This window comes from Gymnodraco acuticeps, unplaced genomic scaffold (genome assembly GCF_902827175.1).
Source record: "Gymnodraco acuticeps unplaced genomic scaffold, fGymAcu1.1, whole genome shotgun sequence".
Classification (NCBI taxonomy): domain Eukaryota; kingdom Metazoa; phylum Chordata; class Actinopteri; order Perciformes; family Bathydraconidae; genus Gymnodraco; species Gymnodraco acuticeps.
In genome coordinates, this window is record NW_022990198.1 from 1,876,982 (window position 1) to 1,902,124 (window position 25,143).

Genomic DNA, 25,143 nt, shown 5'->3' on the forward strand with positions numbered 1-25,143 from the left:
GTAAAATAAGATATGAATGAACAACACAAATAAAATAAGTTACATTCATTTGTTATTGGCTATGGTAGGTTATTGGTTATGTTCACATACTTATTTGATTACATCCACTTGTCTAAGATGACAACAGAGACTTTCGACCCAAAACCAGCTGTTGACTTGTGGATGCAAGCATCTAATCGCAGACTCAACCAGAGAGAAAGAAGTAGGCCTACATCATCAGCTACCATGTCTGACAGAGAGGAAGACAGTGAGGAGAACAGTCAGGAGGGTAGTGATGACAGCTTGTAGGATTACTGCTCGTGCTAATGTTGTCTTGTGTTCACCTCTGCATGTGTGTTCTGTGTTCACATCTGTGTGTTCTGTGCCGTGTGTCTGGCAAATAAAGTCAAGACCCCCTCAAAAGTTACGGTTTATTTCATTTTAAGGATGAGCACCAAGCAACATCTCCAGGTGCTCCTTTGAGAACCAGGGCAACAAAGTTATGTGCACCCCTGCCTATAGTACACATTGGAATGATTTCTTACTTTATTTTTTACAACTATATTAAATAGATAAAGGTGTGCTCTCTCTCTCTCTCTCTCTCTCTCTCTCTCTCTCTCTCTCTCTCTCTCTCTCTCTCTCTCTCTCTCTCTCTCTCTCTCTCTCTCTCTCTCTCTCTCTCACAGAGACTGTGTGCTCCTCCGTGGTGACGACGGCTTGCATTAAAAAAAATTATAAACATATTTGTAAAGTGGGGGCTATTGAGGGCTTATGAGCTACCGGTACTGTAGCTCGCGATCGACGTGTTGGAGACCCCTGCTCTAATGGGTCCGACTAGAATTACAAATATATATCGTTCTGCCTATTCCGTCAGCCAATAAATCGTTTAATCATAAACTTAAAAAAAAAAAATCATTTTCAGGGGGGCCACAGGGGGGGTCCAAAGTCAGTGTTAGGGGGGCACTGCCCCCCCCCCCCCCACCCCTAGAACCGCCCCTGGTCTTATGGCTCCATCGTGTGGCAGCCACTGTACTATATTATTTGTTTTTCACCAGTCCCATAGTGACTCTGTTTTACCTATGCTTCTCTATCATATTGTCTCGTTAACATGAACATTTACACTTATATATATAATATAAAGCGTTTAGCTTTAAGACAGGGCCCCCACAAATTCTCCTTTCAATAAATATGTATGCTTGTTTTAGGTAAGAGTAAGAAAAGCAAACCAGGGTATTAGGAACAAATTCAATATTACAATACCATTCAGTTTAGGATAAATGTTTGCAATAATTGTAATCATCAATACCTCACTTGTGATCGGACATTTGTTTTATTCAAAAGTTAGTTGGCAAATTGAATTAGATGCCAGTGTTAATGTGAGCAAAAACAATGTTGATTAGTTTGTTAGTATCTTTACAATGAGTGAGAGCATTTAGAGCTCTTTCATACCAATTAAATAAATTGTTTCCTGATGGCACTCACTTGACAATGACCAGCATCTGTCACATTTTTCTCAGCAATCCTGTTCTAATATAGGCCAAAATGGTACCATTTGTTTTTCAAATCTACACCAAGCATGAGATTAATGTCAACACTCACCATCAGTTTTTATTGGAAGACAATTAAACATAAACATTAAAAGAAAACCCTCATAACTTGATGCCTCTAAAATTAATCCAAACAATATTTCCAGAGAACTTCAAGATGACATTATAAACACTATCCGTTACATAGCTAAATATCTGTTATAGTGAATTCCACAGAGATATAACATGATATGAACCAACCAGTTGGTCGCGTGGAAGATTCAAGAAACAAAAGTAACTTCATTTACTGAATGACACAAAAAAACACATTGTTATGTTGAGCTGTATGTTGGTTTGCAGTATGAAGGCTAGTTTGATTTATTCCCTGACATCCGCATCTCATCATTTCGTACAGTCGGCTTTCTATCAGACCCTAAACCCTTGAGTAATATGACAGATCCCCTGTGTGATGGCAAAGAGTAAAACACACAGAGAAAACTGGCAAAGCTACAAGAGCAGTTACAGAAAACCCTGTCCAGGTGCAGAGTTTGAAGTAGGGTCTGTCGATGGTCGGCCTTATCGTCCATATTCATTCCCCTGTAATATCTTTGAAATCCTCAAGATGTCGTCCTTTCTTCTAGTCCTGCAAGTCCAGGACTCTTAGCAGCACTGCTCGGCTTCGATGAAGCCTTCCTTTTCATGACCCCCTAGCTCCACCTCGGCGTAGCTGGAGTGACAGCCCTGGTTGCGGAACGTCATGGAGGGCCAGTAGTTATTGGTGCGTCGCTACAAACAACAGACAGTGAAAGCAGACGGTAGTTGCTAAAGGCCAGGCTGCAGACGAACATGCAACAGTGGAGGAAGTTTTCAGATACTTTACTACGGTAAAAGTACGTATAGCACAGTGCAAACTACTTGGTAACATGTAAAAGTCCTGCATTGCAAATATTACACAAGTAAAATGATGGAAGCATGAACACGAACAGGGACTTAGTATCTTTTATATTAATATTTCATTGAAAATTCTGCATTTTATTTTGATGAAAAAAAACAATGCAGTATTGTTATACTAAGGAGTCAGGACACCTCTTTTAATTGGATTGTAGGGTTTCTTTTTCTTATACTTTATATAAACATTTGATCAAATGCGAAGATATTCACATTTGTTTCTAAATAGAGTGTGAAGTAACTTAAGCTGTCAAATTGTTTGAATTGAGTACAAATATCTTTAATTTGTACTTGAGCAAATAAACCTAGTTGCATTCCACCACTGCATATATGAGCATGTTTGTTATCTTTAAACCCCCAAAAAACCTCTGGGAATGCATGACTTTACTTTGTTGTCCTCACCTGCATGAGGTAGAAGGGTGGGGCCACGGTGGGGTGTGTGTTGATGTAGTACACGGCCAGTAAGGTCAGAACTACAAGCACCACCAGTGCTGCCACTACACCCGCTATGATAGCCGTGTTCTCCGTTATCCCCGTATGGTGGGGTGGACTCGACTGTAAATCTGAAAAGACAGAAAAAAAGTATCTTTTTTTTATTCAAGCAATACCACACACACAGCATAGTTCATCCTAGAGGTCAAAAGTGAGTTCTAATAAACCGGAATTGTTTATTATTATATTATATAACTGTTGTAATGTTTAGGTAATGTAGAGGAGGGCATTTATTTAGCTTCTCCTGTTACACAACTGTTTCCCTTTTTAAAACTTGGCTTAGTTTTTGAGCTTCAGTTAACTTTCTGAAGAATTGTGTAAATACTTTGGTTGCATTCTTCAATTGTATTGTTCTTAAGTTCTTATTTTCTAATCTAAATTTGTGTCAGAAATCAGGGAAAATTCTTCTAGCAGTCTTTTCATGACAGTATGAAATGTTGTACTTTTATAATATTGTCAAACCAAGAAAAATACCTTCATTATCTATGGAAAAATCTGAATCCAAGTCACCATCAAGTTACATCTCTATCTCTTTTCCCCTAGCGTCTGCTTTAGAGGAGTTTACCTCTAGTGACCGGCTGCCCTTCCATCTCCGCTGAAGAAGGTGTTGGACTTGGAGAGGACTGGTTGTAGGAGCTCATGGATCCCTCAGGTAGTACCGGGATGTAGTCCTCACATGAGCCTTTTGCCTGAGTAAATGACCACAGTTTGACTCAAGAAAATACGAAACAACTGCTCATTATATCTCTGTTTGTACGATGGGAAATGTATCTCACCTCTTCAGGGCAGTTATAATCTAACCACTCTTGCCTGTGTCGATCGATACCGTCAGAACATCTGAAACCCAGTGAGAAAAAAATCAATAGAGCAAGGCTCTCTGCGGATTAATTCCAAGATAAATCTTTTGGAGTTTCGTCCTACCGTTGAAGTGTGTTGCACCAGCCACAGCCGGTTGTCATGTTGGATGTTATGCAGAGATCACAGGATGTGTGTTGGAGACAGGCTGGAGGAATCAGATACAGTGTCTAAAGTTAGACAGTTAAACAATGAGACTCACGTAAAGGCTAAAAGATTTTTAAGGATACTTACTGGGCAGAGGCGTGAACTCAAAAGCAGATCTCCCTACGATCTTTGTGATGTTCATCTCAACACGGTGATACTCATAGATAGTACGGCGCTGTGCTTCTTCAAGACAAATATAAAATGTTAGTATGTTTGAAAGATTTATGTTTCTGCTCTGTGGGATTTAAAGGCTAAAGACTGTGGTCCATTCCACCTTTTTATAAGCCATTCAAACAGGCTTCGAATCCCAGTATTTCTTTATAACATCCAAGTTTCAGAAAATAATCATCCTTAGATATTATTTATTTAGAGTTGAATGCTAAATAAGTAATCTCAGTCAGCACTGTGTATACCGTACATGCTTTTATCTGACTCAATTGCCCGAGCTGGTAAAATAAGCAATCAGTCCCATAATAAGATTTATTTAAAATATGTCTAAATATTCCCCTATATACTTAAAAAAAAAAACGGAGAAAAGCTCAGACAGAAACCTATCATTGAATAACAATATTATTACAAAAAATGTGGTAGATTATCGTGTGTTCATTTAGGACCCCAGTCGATTGTAGTTTTGAAGAAAAATACAAACATAACAGAAAACCCTATCAAGAAACTATATGTGTTTTCAAAGCAGCAGCTATACATACATAATAATAATTTAAAAAAATACTTTAATTAGAGAACTCACCTGAGACCTGCAAGGGGGGAGGGAGTGCCATGAAAGCATCGGACAGTCCCACTTTTACTGGATGCTCAGTGGAATTCATTTTCTCCACTGGTATAGGGATCTGAAGTAATACCACCTTTTGTTTTAACACCTTTTAGAAGTATATCATTACGAAAACAAGGAGTTGAAAAACATGACTCACATCTCTGTAGTTGAACACAATGGTTCCGTTTTTGTTGAGGACTGCCTGGAAAGTAAAAGGTCCTTCGGCCTCTCGGTCCTTAAGCGACACGCTGTCCCACTGCACCACAAATACATTACCTGAGCAGAGCAGGATACACAGGCTGGTCAAAGAAAACCAGGAGCTCCCAAACATTACACTCTGCCACAGGAGCTCCTCACTTACCGTTGTCCGAGTATCTCACTGTGGAGTTTTTGGCATAGCTGGGGTCAAAGTTGGCCATGAGGGGAGCGATGTACTGCGTGGCAGTCAGCATCCGATGAGTAATATCTCCCATAAAGATGAATCCTGGTGGCAGGTAGTACAGATGTTAAAATTGTGTTGCAAGTTTGTCAATTAAATACTAATGTTATGTTTTTTTCTTCTTCTAAAACAGGCTGTATTTTCATATTTAAAATGTATTTTTACTGTTTTGTGACCAGTGTGTGTTTGTAGCTGAGTATCAAAATCTGTTGAGAACTGAAAGCTAGTATATGATATGGTATTTGGTCAATTTTTTAATCTTGTTCACTTACTCTTTGTTTAGATATTCTAATTTAAATGACATGTTTTGTCTTTTTTATTCTCGCCAAAACTCTGGTATTGTATTGGCAGTAGTAGTGAAAGATGTAAACAATACCAAGCCATTCTACTATGCAGCGTTTGTTGTCAATTGATGTCTTTATGAGAGGGAAATCTATTATCAGATCCCAAAACTGTGTTAAATCAACCATTAACTCTCTCTCTCTCGCGTGATTGTTTACTTAGGACAAGCCTTTAAGCAATTCAAGTCATCAAAAAATGAAGGCGTTTACAGTTAACCAGATTCATTTTAGCTTGATATGCCCGAATATTTCCCCAGGGTGCGATGAAGTCCCATTCAACATACTGGTAGTAATTTAATTTCCTGATTGGAAGAGCAATGTAGATAAGCACTGCTGTATTATTAAGGAATGTAAAATGATACTCACCCCCTGTCGCTATGATAATTTGTCTCAAGTGGTGTCCATAAAAAGGGAAATCAAAAGACAGCGCCACCCTCTGTGAAAAGAAAACACATCAGACATTTCTTGGTGTTAAACATATGGTTCAGTGTGCGTGTGTGTGCAATTGTTTTTACCGCTGCTTGTCGATGTGCGTTGGACAGTATGCCGTGGATCTGGACTTGGCTCTTGTGAAGGTTGTTCAGATTTACCCACAATTCCTCCGTTCGTCTGTCTGCTGGACCAAAGCTCTGCCATTTGTAGTACCGCTGGGAGTCCTCCTTACAGAAACAGGTCACTCATTAGAAGTGAAGTTTTTCATTTGACATTATTCAGCGGGAGGGGTTTAGAGTGTATTGTTTGGTGGTATAAGTTTTAAGGTATCTACAGTATGTTTTTACCAATCATAATCAGGTGCTTTTTATTGCTTAGCATGTGGGGAACATATAAACAAGATGACAGACAAGAGTTTTGAAGGTTCAGCTTTCAGAATGAATTGCAATCAGCTGCAGCCAAGCAAATCTGCTGACAGTCATGTTACAGTCTGCCTATTGACACTGACTAACCTTTTAAATGTTTTCACAGTGTCTTGTGATTAGAAACAATGTTTACATACATTTTTTAAACATGGTTATTTATTTTTGCCCTAGTACTCATTTTATAATCATTAATGTATCTATTTGTTTTGTGTATTTTGTGTTTTTCAGACATTTGGCCATGATATGATCCAGTATGCCTGTGATGGTGGATCAGAGAGGACCAGGGTCAGTGTGACATGAGAACAGTGTTTTTCAACCGGGGGATCAGCACCCTGCGAACAGCTCAATGAATCTAAGGAATCGTAAGGTACGAAAAAACATCAAATCATGTTTTTTTTAAATCGTGTTTGATGTGAGTTTAATACAGTGGTTCCCAGTGGCGGCCGGCCCATAGGGGCGCTAGGGGCGCCGCCCCACCTCTTCCCACATTAAAAAAAAAAACAATTAAATAAAAAAAAAATATATATATATATTTTATATTTTAATTTTTAATGAACAAGGTAAATATCATACAATTGGTATCAGTCAAATGTATAATCTACAATAAAATCTCGTTTAAAATTGTGTTACGATGTCTAAAGTTACTGATAAGTCACATGTTTCCTGCCTGGCCTTGCCCATGGCATTAGTTTATCAATACCGGGCGGAGCCCCCGAGACAAACAGCAGCAACCAGCACGTTGCAAAAGTCTCAATAGTAAACTGTGCCGCCGAAACATAATTTCAGCCAATCAGCGCCGTCAAATATTTTGGTCACGAGGGCGCTCACGTTGGCGCCCACGTTGCTTACGTGACGCAAGTTGTTTTTTAGACTCGTGAGTGACCAAGGTGACGCAGTATTTAGAATGGTGTGCAGGTGGAGTCGCCGGACCTCGGTCCGCACCCAATTCCGTGCAAGAGCTACTCTCCAATCCTTTCCAATGGAGAAGTTTGGGAGATAAATTGATACTTAAAGACCTTGGACCGGACCAACCCGATTTGTATATATCACAGCAAGCTCGTGAAAAAGACAAAACGTATCAACGAGGCTAGCTGGATGCAAACGATGCAAACAGGTAAATGCTATCTTTTGTTTCCCATGCTTGCTCTTCAAACAGATACGATCTGTTCAGAAACTAGACAAAAGTTAAACAAGTACAAACCACAGACTGTCTGTGTCATGGAGAATACAGTCGCTGGTTTATTTATGTCTGTATAGGCCGTTGTTGTGAGTGTGGACGGTCGGAACATATATAACGTTAGCTTAGCCAAGCTCCATTCAGAAAACAAGCATTCTAAAAGGTTTTTCGCCTGCCATCTGTCTGCAGACTTGTCAAAGCATTAATTCATGGTTTTTACTAACCGTTGTTGTTACGTCGGCATAATTTAGAAACGTGTATTACAATGTAATCACGGTAAAATCAACACATCCTCACTCCCAGGTCGGCCTATGTTGACGTTATGTCAAGTCCTGTGTCGGCTTTTTCCAACGCAAGGGGGGGGGCCTTAGCGTCCATTTTCAACGCAAGAGGGGGGCCCTTAGCGTCCATTTTCAGCCTTCCGGGATGTCCATATGCTTCTATGGACGCTCATGGAAGCACGGCATTCGTTTGTGTCGGCTGCCCTTAAAGGCAATGTGAGCGTCCATTCTCATTGGATAACGGAGAATTGTACACCCGGAAGTAAGTATTCCCCTTACTGTCGATTGATTTTACAGTGATATCTGCACTACTCATCGACTAAAAAACACCAGAGTATCCTTGTTAATTACACAACATTGATTGGTTTAAATTGTGTGCAATGCTTTTGTATTTTTCCCCTTCGATTCGGAGAAACAAATATTTTTTCGGAGTAAAGGATGGCAGAAGACACTACACTACCCAGAATCCCCAGCTATCGTTTGGACTACACCATGTGCTCTGTTTGACGTCACGTGATCTTCACATTTCTCCCTGCAGAAAAAACAAACATGGCGGAACTTCGTTTTATTCTCGGTGGAAAATGCCTATTTTAAAGTTAGTTTGGCCATTCAAATGCGTTTTGATGTCATTTGATGCGAGAAATATGAGTTGTTATTTCAGATTATGTGTGCAGTGCCCACATGATCTTTAGTTTGCTAGTTATTACGAAGATTACTTCAGGAAATTGCGTCCATAACGTTTTCATTGTTACCAAGGTGGTTGCTAGGGACGCTGCTATCGATATTATTTCTGTTATGTTGTGTAACTGTTTAATGGTGTTATCTTTATTGCTACCCCCTTCCCCGTCAATGTATAGTGTTGGTCCACAGCGCAAACATATTAGTTTAACAAAATCCGCATCTAAAGATACGTTATTTTCCCCTGTGCAATTGCAGTCTCACATCTCACAGCACATCGTCATTAACAAATACCGGAAACAGACCGAAAACATTAAAAAAAAAATAATAATACTTTATTCCGAGTGTGCTTGCTTTTCTCTTTGAAAGTCATCACATACCGGCATTGTAATACACGATTCGGCTGCATTAAATATTACATATCTGCCGTAGTTCTGTATTTATAGAGCCCTGATGAGAAGACTTCTAGACAAACATGAGGAACTGAAAACGTGACGTTGATCATAAATATATCAGCCATTAAACAACATCTTACATTTCTTTTCACACAATACGTCTCCTTGCAGTATCAACACTAATTCGGCTGACTTTTATATTTGATCCAATTGGTAGATAGGCTGTATTTACACCATAAAGGTGCACAGCTGATATAAAGGGACACCTAGTGGTTAAAGCATGTTATTGAATTTCATTATTTTTATTATTAGATATTAATAGGATCCCTATAAAGTATATTCATTACTCGTTATTCTCTACTAATAGTTAATTAAAGACTGTATATAATGACTATTTTGCACATCCCTTTCAAGATTTCAAGATTTTCTAAGGTTTATTGACATATCATATAGGCCTACACAACTATGGTGTAGTTATGCATTGAATGAAAAACTTGGGTCCCAGGTTCCTCAATAGTGCATTACAAGACATCTATCAATATTTGTGCATACCTCCAGCAATGTTAACTATGTTGAAGCACTTATTTTAACTGATATTATACATAATGTATTATACTCTTATAAGATGTATGTAGATATTTCATCTCCGACCTTGTCAGGTATTGAACAATCAATAAATAAAGAACAAAGAATTGTTGAATATAAAACACAGAATTTGTGTGATTATACTAAATGATTTACAAATAAACACCACTGCATATTTAACTGTTACACATGCTGATGTAACGCAAATGTTCCAACTTGGGATCAATAAAGTATATCTTATCTTAAGCTGATCGATGGCTACTGCCATATTTGCAAAATGTGCCTCTGAACCTTGACAAGTGCATGTTTCAGGCTTATCAATTAATGTAATGTAATGTTATCAATTAACAACAGGGGTCACACACATAAGACCAGCTGTTAAATAAAGCTCTTCTGACCTTAGCTGGCATGTGTGTAGGCCTATATATATTAATGCTGCCCATTATGGGCACAAGCAATTTTCACCCATTTATTAATTATATGTTTTAAATGTGAGTGTTTCCTATCCCCTAAACCTCCAGGGATGTACACAGTTTAATACTGGCAACTTCTTATTATGGGAAATACGAAAACGTCTTTTATAACTACAACTCCCAGTAGAGACGTGCCATAGATAGAGAGCATGTTGCGAAACAGAATAGCCAGCATGTGTAGTTCTGGGGATGGGGTGGGGGAGGGGAGGACGCGGTGGACCCGTTCAAATCCAGTTTTGGACAGTCTGCCGTGCATGGTTCCATCCCATTTCAAGTGCTGTTCGAGAATCGGCGTAACCCTCGGAGCACACTCTCCAATCACAGAGCTTGAGGACTATCACGGGTTTGGCAAACAGAGCACATGGTGTAGTCCAAACGATAGCTGGGGATTCTGGGTAGTGTAGTGTCTTCTGCCATCCTTTACTCCGAAAAAATATTTGTTTCTCCGAATGGAAGGGGAAAAATACAAAAGCATTGCACACAATTTAAACCAATCAATGTTGTGTAATTAACAAGGATAATCTGGTGTTTTTTAGTCGATGAGTAGTGCAGATAACATTGTAAAATCAATCGACAGTAAGGGGAATACTTACTTCCGGGTGTACAATTCTCCGTTATCCAATGAGAATGGACGCTCACATTGCCTTTAAGGGCAGCCGACACAAACGAATGCCGTGCTTCCATGAGCGTCCATAGAAGCATATGGACATCCCGGAATGCTGAAAATGGACGCTAAGGGCCCCCCCCCTTGCGTTGAAAATGGACGCTAAGGCCCCCCCCCCTTGCGTTGGAAAAAGCCGACACAGGACTTGACATAACGTCAACATAGGCCGACCTGGGAGTGAGGATGTGTTGGTAAAATATGTTCATTTTGTTGTAGTTGTAGCTCCCGAGCCAGCGCGTCTTGTTTGAATGATGCGAGTAAACACAGCTGGCTGCCGCGGTGAAACTCGAGCGACTAGAGCGATGCGATAGGAGCGTTTAGAGCGAAGCGAATATTCGCATCACGTCCGGTCTGAACGCAGCATTAAAGCGAGCTCCGCGCTGCACTGGAAACGCGCCATTACATCACCAGAAGTCCTAATTTTAAGGGGTCATTTCTCCCAAAAATCTTTTTTTTACTCACTATATCAAAAGCCCCACCAAAAATATTTTCCACCAGCCGCCACTGGTGGTTCCCCTACCATTGTCTTGGAGGGGCGCTGCGCCCCGCCAACGGAGCCCCGCCAACGGAGCCCCGCCAACGCAGCCCCGCGCCCCCCCCTGAAATTCAAGGTATTTTTTTATTTAAAAAATAAATACAAATTATAATACATATTTATAGCACCAAATTGCAACTAATCTATATCTACTGTTGCTTTTCACATTGAACATGTGCTCTTTTATTATATAAACTAAGTTTAGTGTTTTGGACCCTAAGAAAGACCAATAAAATATCCCAACAACCCCCTGCTCAGACAGCAGAACCCCCCCAAAGCAGTAAACCTAGGGGAAACACTGTAATATGTCATGTGTCTCTGGTGATGTCCACTATGCTAATTATACGATAAAGCAACCAACTTTTTGGTTGGAAATATGTGACAAAATTGTATTAAAAAGCTTTATTTAGCCATTTCTGAAGCACATCTCATCCAGGACCAAATAGCATCTAGAATAAAAAGACAAATATTATTACTACACAGTATAAAAATGTGGTTGCAACAAATTTAAAACTATTGAGGAAGTCTATTACATGAACTGGGAGGTCTTTGTGAGTTAATGTGGGATGACCCAAAAATGATCAAAGGGGAGATCTGTGTTAAGGGATTGATGGGATACGACGTCACTAGACATCTGGGATCTTTCTCTGCTATTTCTATCCAAACAGTTCCACTTGGGGGAGCTGTTTACACATCAAACTCAGTGCTTTGACTACGCACAGCTCTCAGTTCTTGATGGCGTTATTAATGTATGCCACAGTTCAAGGTGACAGAGAGCAATGGTTCTGGGGTTTAGTGTGGGCTCAGAAAGTGGAGCAGTTAAATGCAGCGCTCTCACTGCCTCTCCGGCTGCTCCATATACAGCAAGTGACCCACTTTTTTCTCACATCTCTATTGCCTGGCAGCCAGTGTCTTCTAGTGGGGGTGTGGGTTTTCTAGTTGAATAGAAGGCAACAATCATATACTTTTCCCCTCACAGCTGACCGATTCATTAAAGAAGCTCCCATTGGCCAAAGAGGTGGAGAGTTTTTGAAACTGGGATCAGACCTCCCCCAAAAAGGCAACAGCAGCCATACAACAGGGCCGTGTGTGATCTTGTCTAAGTGAGTCATTCACGAGCACACACACATGCACACGCGCACAGCACATACTCACGCTTAAACAAACACTGTAAGTTGGCAGGACTAGGCTGTCGTCTGTTTTCAATTTGAATTGGACTGAGAGGTAAATAAAATAAAAAAAACATACAAAACCATTTATTTTGGTTGAATTTTACTGAGGTTGAAGTGAAAGAAAGAGACAGAGTTTACAAATAAACCCTTCATACACACTCAAACACAGACACACACTGATGCAAAAGGTTACCTGAGAGAATAACAACATTCCCCTCAAGCACAGTGTTAAGATAATGACCCAATAATATTCAGATTAAAGCTTTTACAATGCCCGTAAATAACTCCCTAGTTATAATAACCTATCAGTTTCACTTAATTCATACAGCCTGACATTGTGATATGTTTGCCAATTTTGTTTTGGAAGGAGTATTATTTTCCAAAAATAATCAGTCATGATTTTCATTCTTATCATTCCAACCTCATTTTAGGTGAAATAAAATCAGCAATTGACAACATGTTTTTCATGAAGATATAAGAACCCAGCCATTTGTAGAACCTTCATGACTGAAAGCTAGGAACAATTTCTGTGGCAATTTTCTTTTGAAATGTTTCATGGTTGTAGCTAGATAGCTATGTAAGAAGACGACGCAAGCTCTCAGAAAGAGCGGCAGGCGATGAAGAAGCGTTTTCTAGTGGACAAACGGCAGTACCACAACTTCCGTGTCAAAGGATGCCATTTGGCCCAGAAATACGTTTTCCCATCAACTTACATTGAGAACGAGATGTCTGTAAATCAGTGCATATTTCTTATTGAGCTAAATCAACTACCTAGTACACACTTGCATAGACCATATTTAAATCATTATGTCCTAAAGATGTAAAATGCGCTAAAAGCCGAATCCATTGATAATTTCCCACTCCATTCATTTGATTGAGCTAAGAACAGCGATGACGCAGCGGATTGGATGCGGGGCGAGAGAAAACATGTATGTACGCATGCTTTATGTTCTCAGATCCTTGGATAATGTAAGTATTTTTGTAATAGTTACATTTTACTTCATCCGCCATTGAGAAACTTTCACAAGAATGAATAGGGTCCTGGCTCCAACACTATATCTTGTTGTCTTTATAAATCCATGTAATGACCTCTCCGTTCGTGTGGATGGCACTGTAACAAGAGTTCAAGCTAGCCATGTTCGGGTTGGTCTCATCTACTGTGTGCAAGACAGTTCCAGATGGTTCTATTTAAAAACTCAGGCAAAGGACTGTGTGCTATTCTTTAACAGAAACTGGGTGGTTAACCAAATGTACATTTGCCAAACCAACCAGTTAGTCTTCATCCCTCAAGTCTTTTACTGTTTCTCACAGTTTGACAACATTTTGGATAACTTCCCAAACTCTGTTTAAGGTGAGCAGTGCATAGCCACTTACATAACAATATGGTATTAATAATTACATTACATTTCATTTACTTTTTTCCATAGTGACTTTCAGTCAGTGCAACCAACCACGAAGATACAAACTCACTTCCTGATTTTAGTAAAAAAAAATGTGTGATTCATTTAAATGGCCTTGGTGCAGTACAAATTGGTGGGTTTACAATCTGTGATGTCCTGTCCTGATATCAATGGGCAGCTCTTTCAACCATTTGGCAGCCAGGAAAGCCAACAGACATTTTTTTGTTGAATGGTACCTGGGTCCCACTCGTAGTGAGGGATTAGTGAGCCAATTGGCCAATGATGAGTGAAGTGCACATGCTGGAGTGTGTGGTTTAACCATGTCCTGTATGTAGAAATGGCCTGATCTATTCCAAGCATGTTAGGCCAGTACAAGTGTCTTTAAAACAGATTAGCTAGTGACAGGTTTTAAAAATGATACAGGCATTATGGTGAACGATATGATTAGCCCACCCCCACTCACCACTATGCGGGTCATGTTGTCAGGCAGGGTAGTGATATCAAGTCCTCTTCCTTCAGTGTGTCGCACTTCTCTGTGTTGGTGTGGGGAATGCTGGTCCCTCCTGGTTCTGGGCAAACCGTAAAAATCCCCATCTGTCTGCAGAACAGTCTCGCTAAGTGCATCTAGAACAAGATGGGAGTTATTGTTACTGAACACTTAACCTCACATGGTCCCTGAATAGATCCATGAAGGAACATATGTCTCTTAACTCTGCAGGGCCAAGATGTTTTGTTATTGCCATGTTTAGTCACGATGCAGTAATTCTTCATGTGTTATATTTACCATTACATGGATACGCTTAGCCAGTTCCTAAACAAATAAAGCACACAATTCTAGATTCCAGACTTTTGAGAAAAACACGATCTTTCAACTGTGTCCTTATTTTCAACAAATGTGAAGGGAGCTCATAAATGATCTATTAAATGTTATATATTTTTAAAAGGTTTTTAACCTCGCGGTCACATCTGCTCATTATTGGTTACCATTATTAGGTCCATTAACAGGAAGACATGTAATCCGTGTTTAGGGCAATATCTCCCACAAAGAAAGAAAAAAGAACTCGCAAAAAACAGAATCATGAGCACACTTTGTTCTGTCATTCATGCAGAGTTTCTTTTTAATCACTGCATTTTAAACTAATACTTTGGCATCTGTGGTTTTGGGTGTTTATTTACTATTTGTGAAGTATGATACAACCTTAATTTAGTTCCAGAATTTCATATTGGCCACGTGTTTTTCTGCTGACCACTTTCATTTGTGTAGGCTTCTTGTCATCTGCGCAACAGATCATCGATTTGAACTTTCCTTTCATTTTTTGAACAGTAAAATGATCCATGAGTCACTGTCATATGAATGTACTTAGAGTTGTGAGATCAGCAGAACAGGCTGATCGTTCCATCGGGTGAAGGTCTCTGCTGTTTTCCTACTGAATAACAAGTTGAAGGTTAAATCAAGTATGCTGTCAAGATTTTATGTGGGCTGTGAGTTCACTTCATTTCATTTAATTTCAAACCTTTATTTAACCAGATTGGTCCCATTGAGATTATAGATCGCTTTTTCAAGGGAGACCTGCAGCATATAGGCTCCACATGAAACATAAAACAATAAAGGACATTATACATTATATTTACAGGATACATTTACATAGTTATAGACATTTACAAGTGGCCATAGTATCAACGAGCATTTCATTTAGCCTAGCTTTAAAAACATGCAGAGGAATGAGATTGCTCAGTTTCAATTCTTGCTGAAGACTGTTCCAAGCAAATGGAGCTGCGCACATAAAAGCTGTCTTACCTAAGACAGTCCTTGCTCTTGGCACATCTAACAATACTACATAATGCGATCTCAGACAATAGCTGCTTGCAACTCTCTGTGTTATCAGAGAGCAGATATAATATGGGAGTTTACCCAACAAAGCTTTATAAATAAACGTGTACCAATGACTGAGCCTCTTTACAGTAAGTGATGGCAGACCTGCCTTGGCATACAGGGTACAGTGATGAGTAAGTGCTTTACAATTTGTGACAAATCTCAGTGCGCTGTGATAGGCGGCATCTAACTTGTTCAGGCAATAGGCAGGTGCATTCATATACAACAAATCACCATAGTCCAGCACAGGTAAAAAGGTCACAGTGACTAGCCTTTTCCTGGCCTCAAGCGAGAAACAGGACTTGTTTCTGAAAAAGAAACCTAGTCTAACCCTCAGCTTTTTAAGCAGGTTATTGACATGAAGTTTAAAAGTAAGACAATCATCAAGCCAGATACCTAGGTATTTATAACTGGTAACCACTTCAAGTACTTGTCCTTGCATAGTAACAATATCCAAAACAGGCTCTGGTGTCTTTTTAGCTTTTGAAAATAGCATTACCTTGGTTTTATCAACATTTAAAAGAAGCTTTAGTTCAGAGAGCTGAGTCTGAATAATGTTAAAAACAGCCTGTAATTTAACACCAGCCTCCTTAATGGAGGGACCTGCACAATACATCACGGTATCTTCAGCATAAACATGTAAAGTAGCTTCATCCACATTTTCACCTAAACTGTTGATATATATGGAGAATAAAAGTGGACCTAAAACAGAACCTTGACGAACACCATTAGCAATGTTTAACCACTCAGAAGACAGCCCATCAAAGTGAACACATTGGGACCTTTCAGAGAGGTAGTTCACAAACCAACCCACTGCATGGCTGGATATGCCGATACTGAGTAGCCTCTGCTTTAAGATGCGATGATCGACGGTATCAAACGCTTTGGAAAGGTCAATAAATAGAGCTGCACAACTCTGCTTATTGTCTAAAATACTCGTAATGTCATTCACCACTTTCATTGTGGCAGTGATGGTGCTATGTTGTTTTCTGAAGCCTGACTGATGTTTAGACAGGATATCATTTTTACATAAAAACTCCTTTACCTGTTCACTCACTAGGCGTTCGAGCACCTTCGCCAGAACTGACAATTTAGAGATTGGCCTATAGTTATTTAAAATAGTTGCCTCCCCTCCTTTTAGTAAAGGCAAGACATAAGCTGACTTCCATATTTTTGGAATTGCATTTGTGCTGAGGGAGAGGTTAAAAAGAGTAGTAAGAGGAAGAGCAATAAAATCTGCAGCTATCTTTAAAAAGAAACTTGTGTGAGCTATTAAGTAACTGCATGTTTATGAACATCTTGAGAGAGGGAGAGCGACGGGGATTAGACCTCCTTCAGCCTTTTGTTTTTATAAATGGTGTTGACAATGTATAAGTATGTGCACCCTTTTTGGGTACGGTCCACAAACTAGTTTGTAGTCTTAATCTGGAGTTGTTTTTCTTTGATTGGCTTGGTCTGTTTGTTCCAATTTAAATCATAGTGCTTCTGCTTTCAATAATCCTTTAGATAATCATTTGCTTCCAGCATGGTGGTAACAGTTTGTGTTTAACACATTTCTGTGTCAACATTACTATGCCCCCCCTCCCCTTCCATAAAGTCCATAAAGAAACGTTTTCCCAATTTGGTTTGAAAGAACTTTATGGGCAACATTTTAAAAGCCTTCCAGAAAGAGTTGAGGCTGGTACAGCAATAAGATGTTCAACATTATTGGTTTAACGTTTGGCTGTTTTTCTGCTGTGCTTAAAGGTAGTGTATGTAGAATTGTCTGTTGCTGTTTGTTTTAAAACGTTTCACAGTTAGCACCTTGCAGCTGAAGCAAGAGTTACAGAGCAAGCACAACTTAGGTGGTGCGCGCTAGAGGGTGAATGAAGAGAGGAAGCTGCATCACGCAGAACTAAGCAGGCAGTCACAGCAATCAAATGCTATTTTCTTTTGGGCTTTTGCAATCCTCATGCGTAGACTGTAGCGTTGGGCGTTGTGTCGGTAAATGTGTGCATCAACTCGCTTCGTAAACAAAAAAGTAGCAACAAAAATCCTGAGCAGTCACTTCACAAGTGTTCTAAAGCACAAATCATCGCACAGGCCTGCAGGAAAGTGTTCCACTCTACCACCTAAAACACAGGGATGAGCAAAACCTTGTATCTGTACCTCGGTATCAGCAGGGCCATGTTAAGAGAGACGCTGAGGGTTGTGAAAAAGTGGCAATTTGATAAGAACATATGTCTACCAGTACCTCTGAATCTCACATATTTGTATACGTCATGTCTTGTTTGTTTAATGAGAACAAACATTTAAGTGTGACATGACGGGTTGTAATTCTTACGGGAGTTTATCTGCACAACTGTTTCTTGGTCAGACGGTGTATTTTTCTATCTTCAGAATCAAAATGTAGTTATTTTAAGGCTCATAGAAAGCTAATGTTTCTCATTGTATGAAGTAAATGTTCTATTGCTAGAAACGTTTAGTAACAAAAAGATAATGAATGAAAGAGACAAAATAGGTCAAGAGAAAAAGAAACAGAGGTTATCACACACAGGGGAGAAGGCTCTAATGAGGTAGCTTGTTTGATCACGGTAGAGAGGGAAGCTATTTCCTCTGCTTCAGAACAAGAGGCTTCTAATTGGGTCAGATTGGCAGCACTCATCACTAAACAGCTGAGGGGGCGTCCAACAGCAGGGGAGAGGAAAAGCTGTGAGTGGTAGGAAGACTGAAGGTGGACAATAAGGGGCTCAACATTAGTTATTACAGAACATACTTCAAGTCCTTTAGGAGCATGTGTTTTTTTGCAGCCTTTACAATTTATGGGTCACTTTGATATTTTGCTTTACAAACATCCTTAGGGTTTCCCGGAACATCTCTAACCTTGTCTAACTGTGGGCATATGGGCCTGGCTAGACTTAACAAAGATCGGGCAAAAAGAGTTCAACAGTGGAATGGATTTCGCGTAAGAACTAGAGTGAAGTTGACCTCTGTAGCATCAGGTCTGGCAGACACATGTGTACTTGGAACCCACACTGGGAATGTGCAAACTGGAGCAGAAAAAACATCCTGCTGAATTGGAAACAGGGACCTACAATCCAACGACTAAAGTCACAGATGTTAAAGGTTTGCTGGTGTATTGGGGGGGGGGGTTACAATAAATATACACTAAAATGCACCTTCTTTTCAAATTAAATGTATGAACATGTTTACCAAGGTCACTCAAATTAAGAAAATATCAGTGGTATATGCCAAATGGTGAACATTTCATCAATTTCAGATTTCTGTCTATTAAACCCAACATATCTTGCAGTGCCAGATTCATTTTAAATGAGTTACAAATAAACATCAGCTGGCTTGTATCCTCTTTATTTGCGCTGCATTGCAGCAACCACCTTATAATCTAGTGGGTGTGGGAGTTACATGAAACTAGGACACAGCATTTTGAACCATATACAGTGTGCTATGAATACACACATTGTGTTCATTCATCCCTTTACCATCTGCACCCACCTATTTCCCAGTCCCCTGTACCCTAGCTCTCTTTCCCTTTTCAAAACGTACAGTCACTCTGTGGCGTTCTTTCATTACTTATTTTTATGTCTTTAGCAGAGTTTGAACTGTTTGTCCATCATTTGACACCAAAGAAACATATGTCACATTTGTACCTATTGAAAGCAGCTTGTGAAGGCTAGCCAGCAACTGGACAAACCAGACTAGACAATGACGCCACATTTCCTCAATCTAAATGATCTTTCAATCTGTTGAGCTAGATAATAGTCTAGTTGCGAGCATAGTGAACCCGGAAATGTTGAGGACACCAAAGTTTAATGTTAGAAATGTATAGTACTGGTCCTCAGCACATAGAAACTGCCGGATGCTAACGTACTTGGCCGATTTGGACAATTTTGGAGTGGTTTTTTTTTGGGTTGAGAATGCTGAATCCATTATGACATAATAATGTCATACGCCCACTGGGAGTACAAATATGGCAATTTTCTGGTTAAACTAATAAAAATGTATCCCGAACATCTCCCAACTGGACTCGGCATCCCCAATAACCCCCAAAATCACTCAAAAATTGTCCAAATAGGCAATTTTTACACTATTTTCCCCATAAGCTATAATGGTAATTCATGCTTATTGTGCAAATTGCCCAATATATGCAAATTTAGCATCCGGCAGTTTCCAAGTTGCGGGGCCCCGTACTATACATTTTTAACTCAAAACCTTGGTGTACTCAACATTTTCGTGTTCACAACAGGACTCTATGAGCTGGCAACTACACTATAAAGTCCATGGATGAAAAATAAATGTCCTCTGAAAATAATCTCTGAGTAAATTCATTCACTTTGAAGTTGAAGTGAATTCGAGGATACACCGCAGGGCATGTACTTGGTCCTAGAAAGGAAAAGCAAATTATCTGCAAGTTCAACAAAAGAGAACAAAAGGCAAACATCTTTGCTCCAGAGACGGATACGCTTAACAGAGTGAACCATTGTGTACTGTTTAAACACAGCAGAGGAGACATGAATACATCTCAAGATACAAACAAAGTTTTGACCTTGTAGAGGTCGTATTTTGTACTTTATGAAATGAGACTTGGTGACAGGATTTGCAAGGCACCTGCAGTCTTCAGGCAGAAAAATCATTAGCAGAACAGTAATCACAGCGCAACATCACTGCTATGTATGTCAGTGTGTGTCATTGCAATTTAGCACAGCGGTTTCTATTGTGGTTGAATTTAAATAAGCTGATCTGTGTTAAAACCAGTCTATGGTTAAAACCAGCCTTGAGCTTGTGGCGTGGGAAGAAGCCATTTGGCACCTTTCACTCGGAGAAACAGCAGTAACCATAACACACAATCACAAATACTGGCAGCTGGACTGATAAGGATCAGAAATGAAAAGGAAAAAAATGGGTGTTTAGATAAATACAGACAAATGGATGAAGCCTAGTTTATAAAATGTTTAATTTACTGTCATTGATTTGTTTTATGATTACACTTGGAACTAATCTTTAGTGCTGCTAGGAAGTGTTTGGATATTGCACATGGTCTTTGTTACAGTTGTATTTGACTGCCTGTTCAGTGTTACTCTTTTATATTTTTTGCAATAGCAGACAAATGTATGAAATCTTATCTCACATCTGCCAGATTTACAGATGTGAGATTTTGATAACCCTGATTAACCTTTATTTTAAAGAAGCTAACATTTTACACGATGAGATCACTGGGCTATTTGTTGTCATTTTTTGTTGTTGGTTGGTATTGTATAATTATTTATATTCCCTTTCGCTTAAATCATAAGACTCAAGATTTCTCTTGGTGGAAACGTAAAAACGTTTAGGAGAATCTGTGTTATGGTATTTTTTGGCTCATTCAGGTATTGACCATGATTCAGATCACAATTGTCTCGGGAAGATGCCATCCAGTTTAAAACGTATTCATATCTGAGCCAAAATCCATGTATGTGAATGAAGTTGTTTTTGTATTACTCCTATCACTTGAAAACACTTGCTTAGAGGGTCACTATTAATATCTTATTTTATGTGATCTGAATTCCAAAAATACACATGACTTGTGTATTTCAGAGCCAGGAATCTCCTACTTTTTAAACTTATGAGCATGGCAAAACTGATTATGTTATAAATTATTCCCTTAACACTTGCATATGCAGACATGCTGAGTAAGCTCCATTGTGAATAGGGATCTTGGTATCCCGCTGAACAGGTCATGCAGCCTGTACTGGGACTGGGAGGTGTGACAGATTTGCTGTCTCCCTTTGTAACCGAAAAAAAAAGACATGGATGCCTAATTGATTTCCTAAGCAATGCAATGTAAGGATGTCTGTCTGTCTCCCAGTTCGGACTGAAACAAATTGACATATTGCAATTTTTGCAGAAACTTGTACAGACATTCATGGTCCAATATAAATATATCCTAAAGACCTTATCCGTTGACCTGTACTCTATAGTGCCACCAGCAGGTTCACCTTTGTGGTTTTGAGTCAAATCTATTCCAACTGCCATAATGGTTCAGATACTCATGTCCTTTTCAGAAGTTATTGTCAATACTTTGATCTCCTAACTATCAAACACCAACAGCGTTGACAGAGATTTTTGCTATAAAAGACACCGCAATGCAACTGTAACTGCTAGAGTATTGACTGCTCTGCTAATTACATATTACCTGGTCTGAAAATATTCTTGAGACAGTAGTGGATGGTACACATACTGGACATCCCCTTCAATCAAAGGGATTGAGAGCACAGGAAGTCACTACAGCACTGACTATTGAGTGCTGTTCCACTTTATGGTGTGAGCAAGCACTGAGATAAAGTTATCAGGGAAAATTTCCCAAAATAGGGACACCTGGGTGTATTTAAAGATGAGCGTGGACATTAAGCCTGACTTTAAGTTATCCTATGTTAGAGAGTGTCCATCTCTTTGGTCTGTGCACAGTATTCCGGGTTGTCCTCTGCAGAGCTCGGCCCCTGATCAGAGTAAGTGGGACCACAGGATAGGCCAGAGAAACTGGAGCACCACTGATTGTCAGAGGAGGAGCGTCAGATGAAGAACGGGGGCTTGCTAAAAATAATGCATCTCCAAGGAGCTCAAAAATACATACATGCGCATAAACTCATACAGAGACGGCATCATACACATGCAGGTGATGCACATAGCAACCAAGCACAGTATTTCTAGGTGATTAAATACAATTTCTCACAAGCTTTCCAAATTAAAGTTCAGCTGCTGCCCTCATTGCATTTATTTTTCTACTCTTGTAAAAATGCCCGCTGGAATAATAACACCAGTCATAATTCAAACGACTGGTTAATCTCAAACATTTAACTGCTAAAATGCAGGATTTCCGATCACATGATTTGATTATTTTTCAAGCAAATGAACACCAGATGTTTATTTTTTAAGTAGAGGACATTTTTGGAATGGGATCCTCAGAAAATCCAGACCTAAACACTTTCAGTCTTTCATGTGCTTCCTGTGACTGACAGGGAGAAATGTTAAGAGACTTGTTAACTTCACAGATGCATATCAACCCCCAAAGAATATTGCCCAAAAACATTCTCCAATCTTGCCTTTTGCCAGTTAGCCGCAAGAAATCTGATCATACTATTTATTTTAACCATATTTTTAGAAGGCTGTCTATTCTGAAGAAATGCAGTCAAAATGGCATTAATATGATAACAAACATTTGAATACCTGCACATTGGCATTGAAGAATGAGGCTTACCTTCATGCTCATAAGCCCAGACTCTTCCCAGCTCAGCCTGGGAGAGACAGATGAGGAGAACAGCACAAAGCCCCATGTCCAGCTGACTCTTCTCCCTCCTTTCCTGAGTCGTTATCAATCCTTACTTCTTCTTCTTTTCCCCTGTTTTCCCCTCACTTCGCTGGAAGTAACGGGGCGACTCACTCCTCCACTCCCCTGCCTTTCGTCGCTCTCTCTTTTTGCCTCTGCTCTCCCACACAACTTATTTTTTCTCACCTCAGCCAAGGTTTACTGCTTTTGTCTCCCTGCTGTGTCTGTCGTTTCTTCTTCCTTGCTTTAATTCCTTGTACTGCCCTTTAGAGCAACTTCATGTCAAGAAAAGACAAACAGTTGAAGTGTTGCAGAGAGAGGTGTTTTCTCCTTGCCCTTCCTTTGCTCCAATCTCATTATTTTCAACTGGTGGAAAGAAGTCTTCACTTCCCCACTGTGTCTGTCTGTCTCGTTCCTTGTGATTGTCTCTCTGTTTCTCTCTCTAACAGAGCTCTGGATTTGTGTCAGATTTCCACAAAGAGAAAATATTTATGTATTTCTACATTTTTTTTCTTTCCTTCCAAACCCAACAAAAATAGGGGGTTGGAGTTGGGAGGAGTTTGTCTCCCTCATGTGGAGGCATGTTAAACCAAAACAAATATGTTCTTTATAAAAGAAGGAGTCCTTCTGTCTGTCTCTCTGTCCTTGGATTTTTCAACAACAGTTTGAGATACACCCCCCAAATCCAAAGTACAGATCCAAGGTCCCAAGTATACCATATTGAATGTGATGCAATTTGGCTGAGTGGCACAATAACAACCATCTTTACGTTTTGGCCTGTAACTTTAGTAACCATGACATGTTTTTTTTTTACTTTTGGGGATTTTTGAAGTTTCATGTTGTTAGAGCTGAGATCCAAGGATTGATCAAATGATGTGGATAGGGAAAGCTTTGGGCTATTGCAACTGCATTTAGTGGACATGTATAGATACGATAAACCCTTCTCAAGAAAGCTGCCATAAATATTTGCATTGCATTCCGCCTGGTCGGGATGGGGATGCTTTCGAGTGAGCACTGCATTTGCATTTTATTATAATGATTTATTATATCTTCTTTTAAAGCTGATCTCATTATAGTGCGAAAAGTTGTATTTCTTTCAAATCTCTGTCGAATAAGTTGTTCCTGTTCAAAAATCAGAGTATACCTGACTAATGGTTTTCCGTTTGAAATGGATTTCTTGAGGTTGTTGGTCAGGTGTATGAATAATTCAAATACGAGCATTTTTATGTTTGAAGGTGACTCGATTGTTAATGATAACTGATAGCTAAGAAGAGCCATACACACTCATTTGTAAAAGTCTTCATTGCAATCAGTGTGTGTGTACTGTATCTAGGCTAGTGGCAAGGAGGTTAGAGTCTGTTTCTTGGCACCACTACTCATATTAGTGAGACTGTTTCTTTATTCATCAAATCTGGGCTTTCGGCAGGAGCCAAACGCAGCTGGACATGGGTAAGAAATATGTATTTGTATTCTCCTTCTGCCACTTGACAAGTTCAAAAGAGAAAATGTAACTACTTTGACATAAATAATATGAGTCAGTGAACTGTTTAGATAATGAATTTGAGCACCTGGTAGAATTCACTGCCCGCTTCTCGTACAGCCGAGTCCAAAAGGTACTGGTATGGGGATACTGATAATATATTGAACAGTGAGGAATTTACAGTTATTTAATCCAAAAGTAATTTATAAAAGTCTCCAGTTGTAAGTATTGCATGTGTTGCTGTATTTTTTTTGCTGCCTGACAATTAAATCTCAAACTTGTTTTCAGGGCACCAGAAGAACTTTTGTTGCATCTGTTATGAAGATAAGAAGACCTTAGGGCAGGGATCACCAACCACATTTGGGGGGGGGACCTGGTACTGCGGACCGCATAAAGCTTAGCAGACTCTTCACGCTAACGAAGGATCACTTCTAGGCAGGATTGGGAGGGTTACTTTGTAAATGTAATCAGTTTCTGAATACTGAATACATGGCTCTGAAAGTAATCAGAATACAGTTACGTGTCTTAAAAAACGTATTCAGATTACTTTTAGAATACTTTTGGAATACTTTCTTTTTCCATAACCATAACAGATGGGTATGTTTTGGTGCACAGGAGACACTTATTTTATTGTTTTAATGGCTTATCAAGAGCACAAACACAACATCTTGATGTCATTCTGGACAGCTCCCTCTCATCTGCACCCCACATAAAAAACATCACCCGGACTGCATTCTTTGTACTGTCTTAAAACCTTTCCTTGGAATATGTTAT

At 39.5% G+C, this 25,143-nt stretch overlaps 2 protein-coding genes across 6 annotated transcripts in view; one reads left to right on the forward strand and one right to left on the reverse strand.

The window, feature by feature from the left end:
* Window positions 1-1,561: 1,561 nt before the first annotated feature.
* LOC117547378 (plexin domain-containing protein 1-like) lies at window positions 1,562-23,270 on the reverse strand. 5 transcript variants are annotated; one of them, XM_034218089.1, is made up of 13 exons: window positions 22,821-23,270; window positions 14,180-14,340; window positions 6,015-6,155; window positions 5,866-5,935; window positions 5,081-5,203; window positions 4,877-4,995; window positions 4,696-4,795; window positions 4,035-4,130; window positions 3,867-3,948; window positions 3,722-3,782; window positions 3,511-3,634; window positions 2,856-3,016; window positions 1,562-2,291 (listed from the first exon to the last, which is right to left on the reverse strand). In XM_034218089.1, exons 1-13 carry the CDS (start codon window positions 22,894-22,896, stop codon window positions 2,166-2,168), a joined length of 1,440 nt encoding a protein of 479 aa, XP_034073980.1. In that variant the 5' UTR covers window positions 22,897-23,270; the 3' UTR covers window positions 1,562-2,165. The 5 variants fall into 5 exon arrangements, with proteins under 5 accessions (XP_034073980.1, XP_034073979.1, XP_034073982.1 ...); XM_034218088.1 differs by having other exon boundaries at window positions 6,015-6,158; XM_034218091.1 differs by having other exon boundaries at window positions 6,015-6,158; window positions 22,790-22,846.
* acsl5 (acyl-CoA synthetase long chain family member 5) overlaps window positions 3,563-25,143 on the forward strand; it is a 75,026-nt gene continuing 53,445 nt past the window's right edge. Inside the window, exons 1-2 of the mRNA XM_034218087.1 lie at window positions 3,563-3,597; window positions 6,585-6,723. The gene's annotated coding sequence lies outside the window, so the exon portion shown is untranslated. The remainder of the gene's footprint in view (window positions 3,598-6,584; window positions 6,724-25,143) is intronic.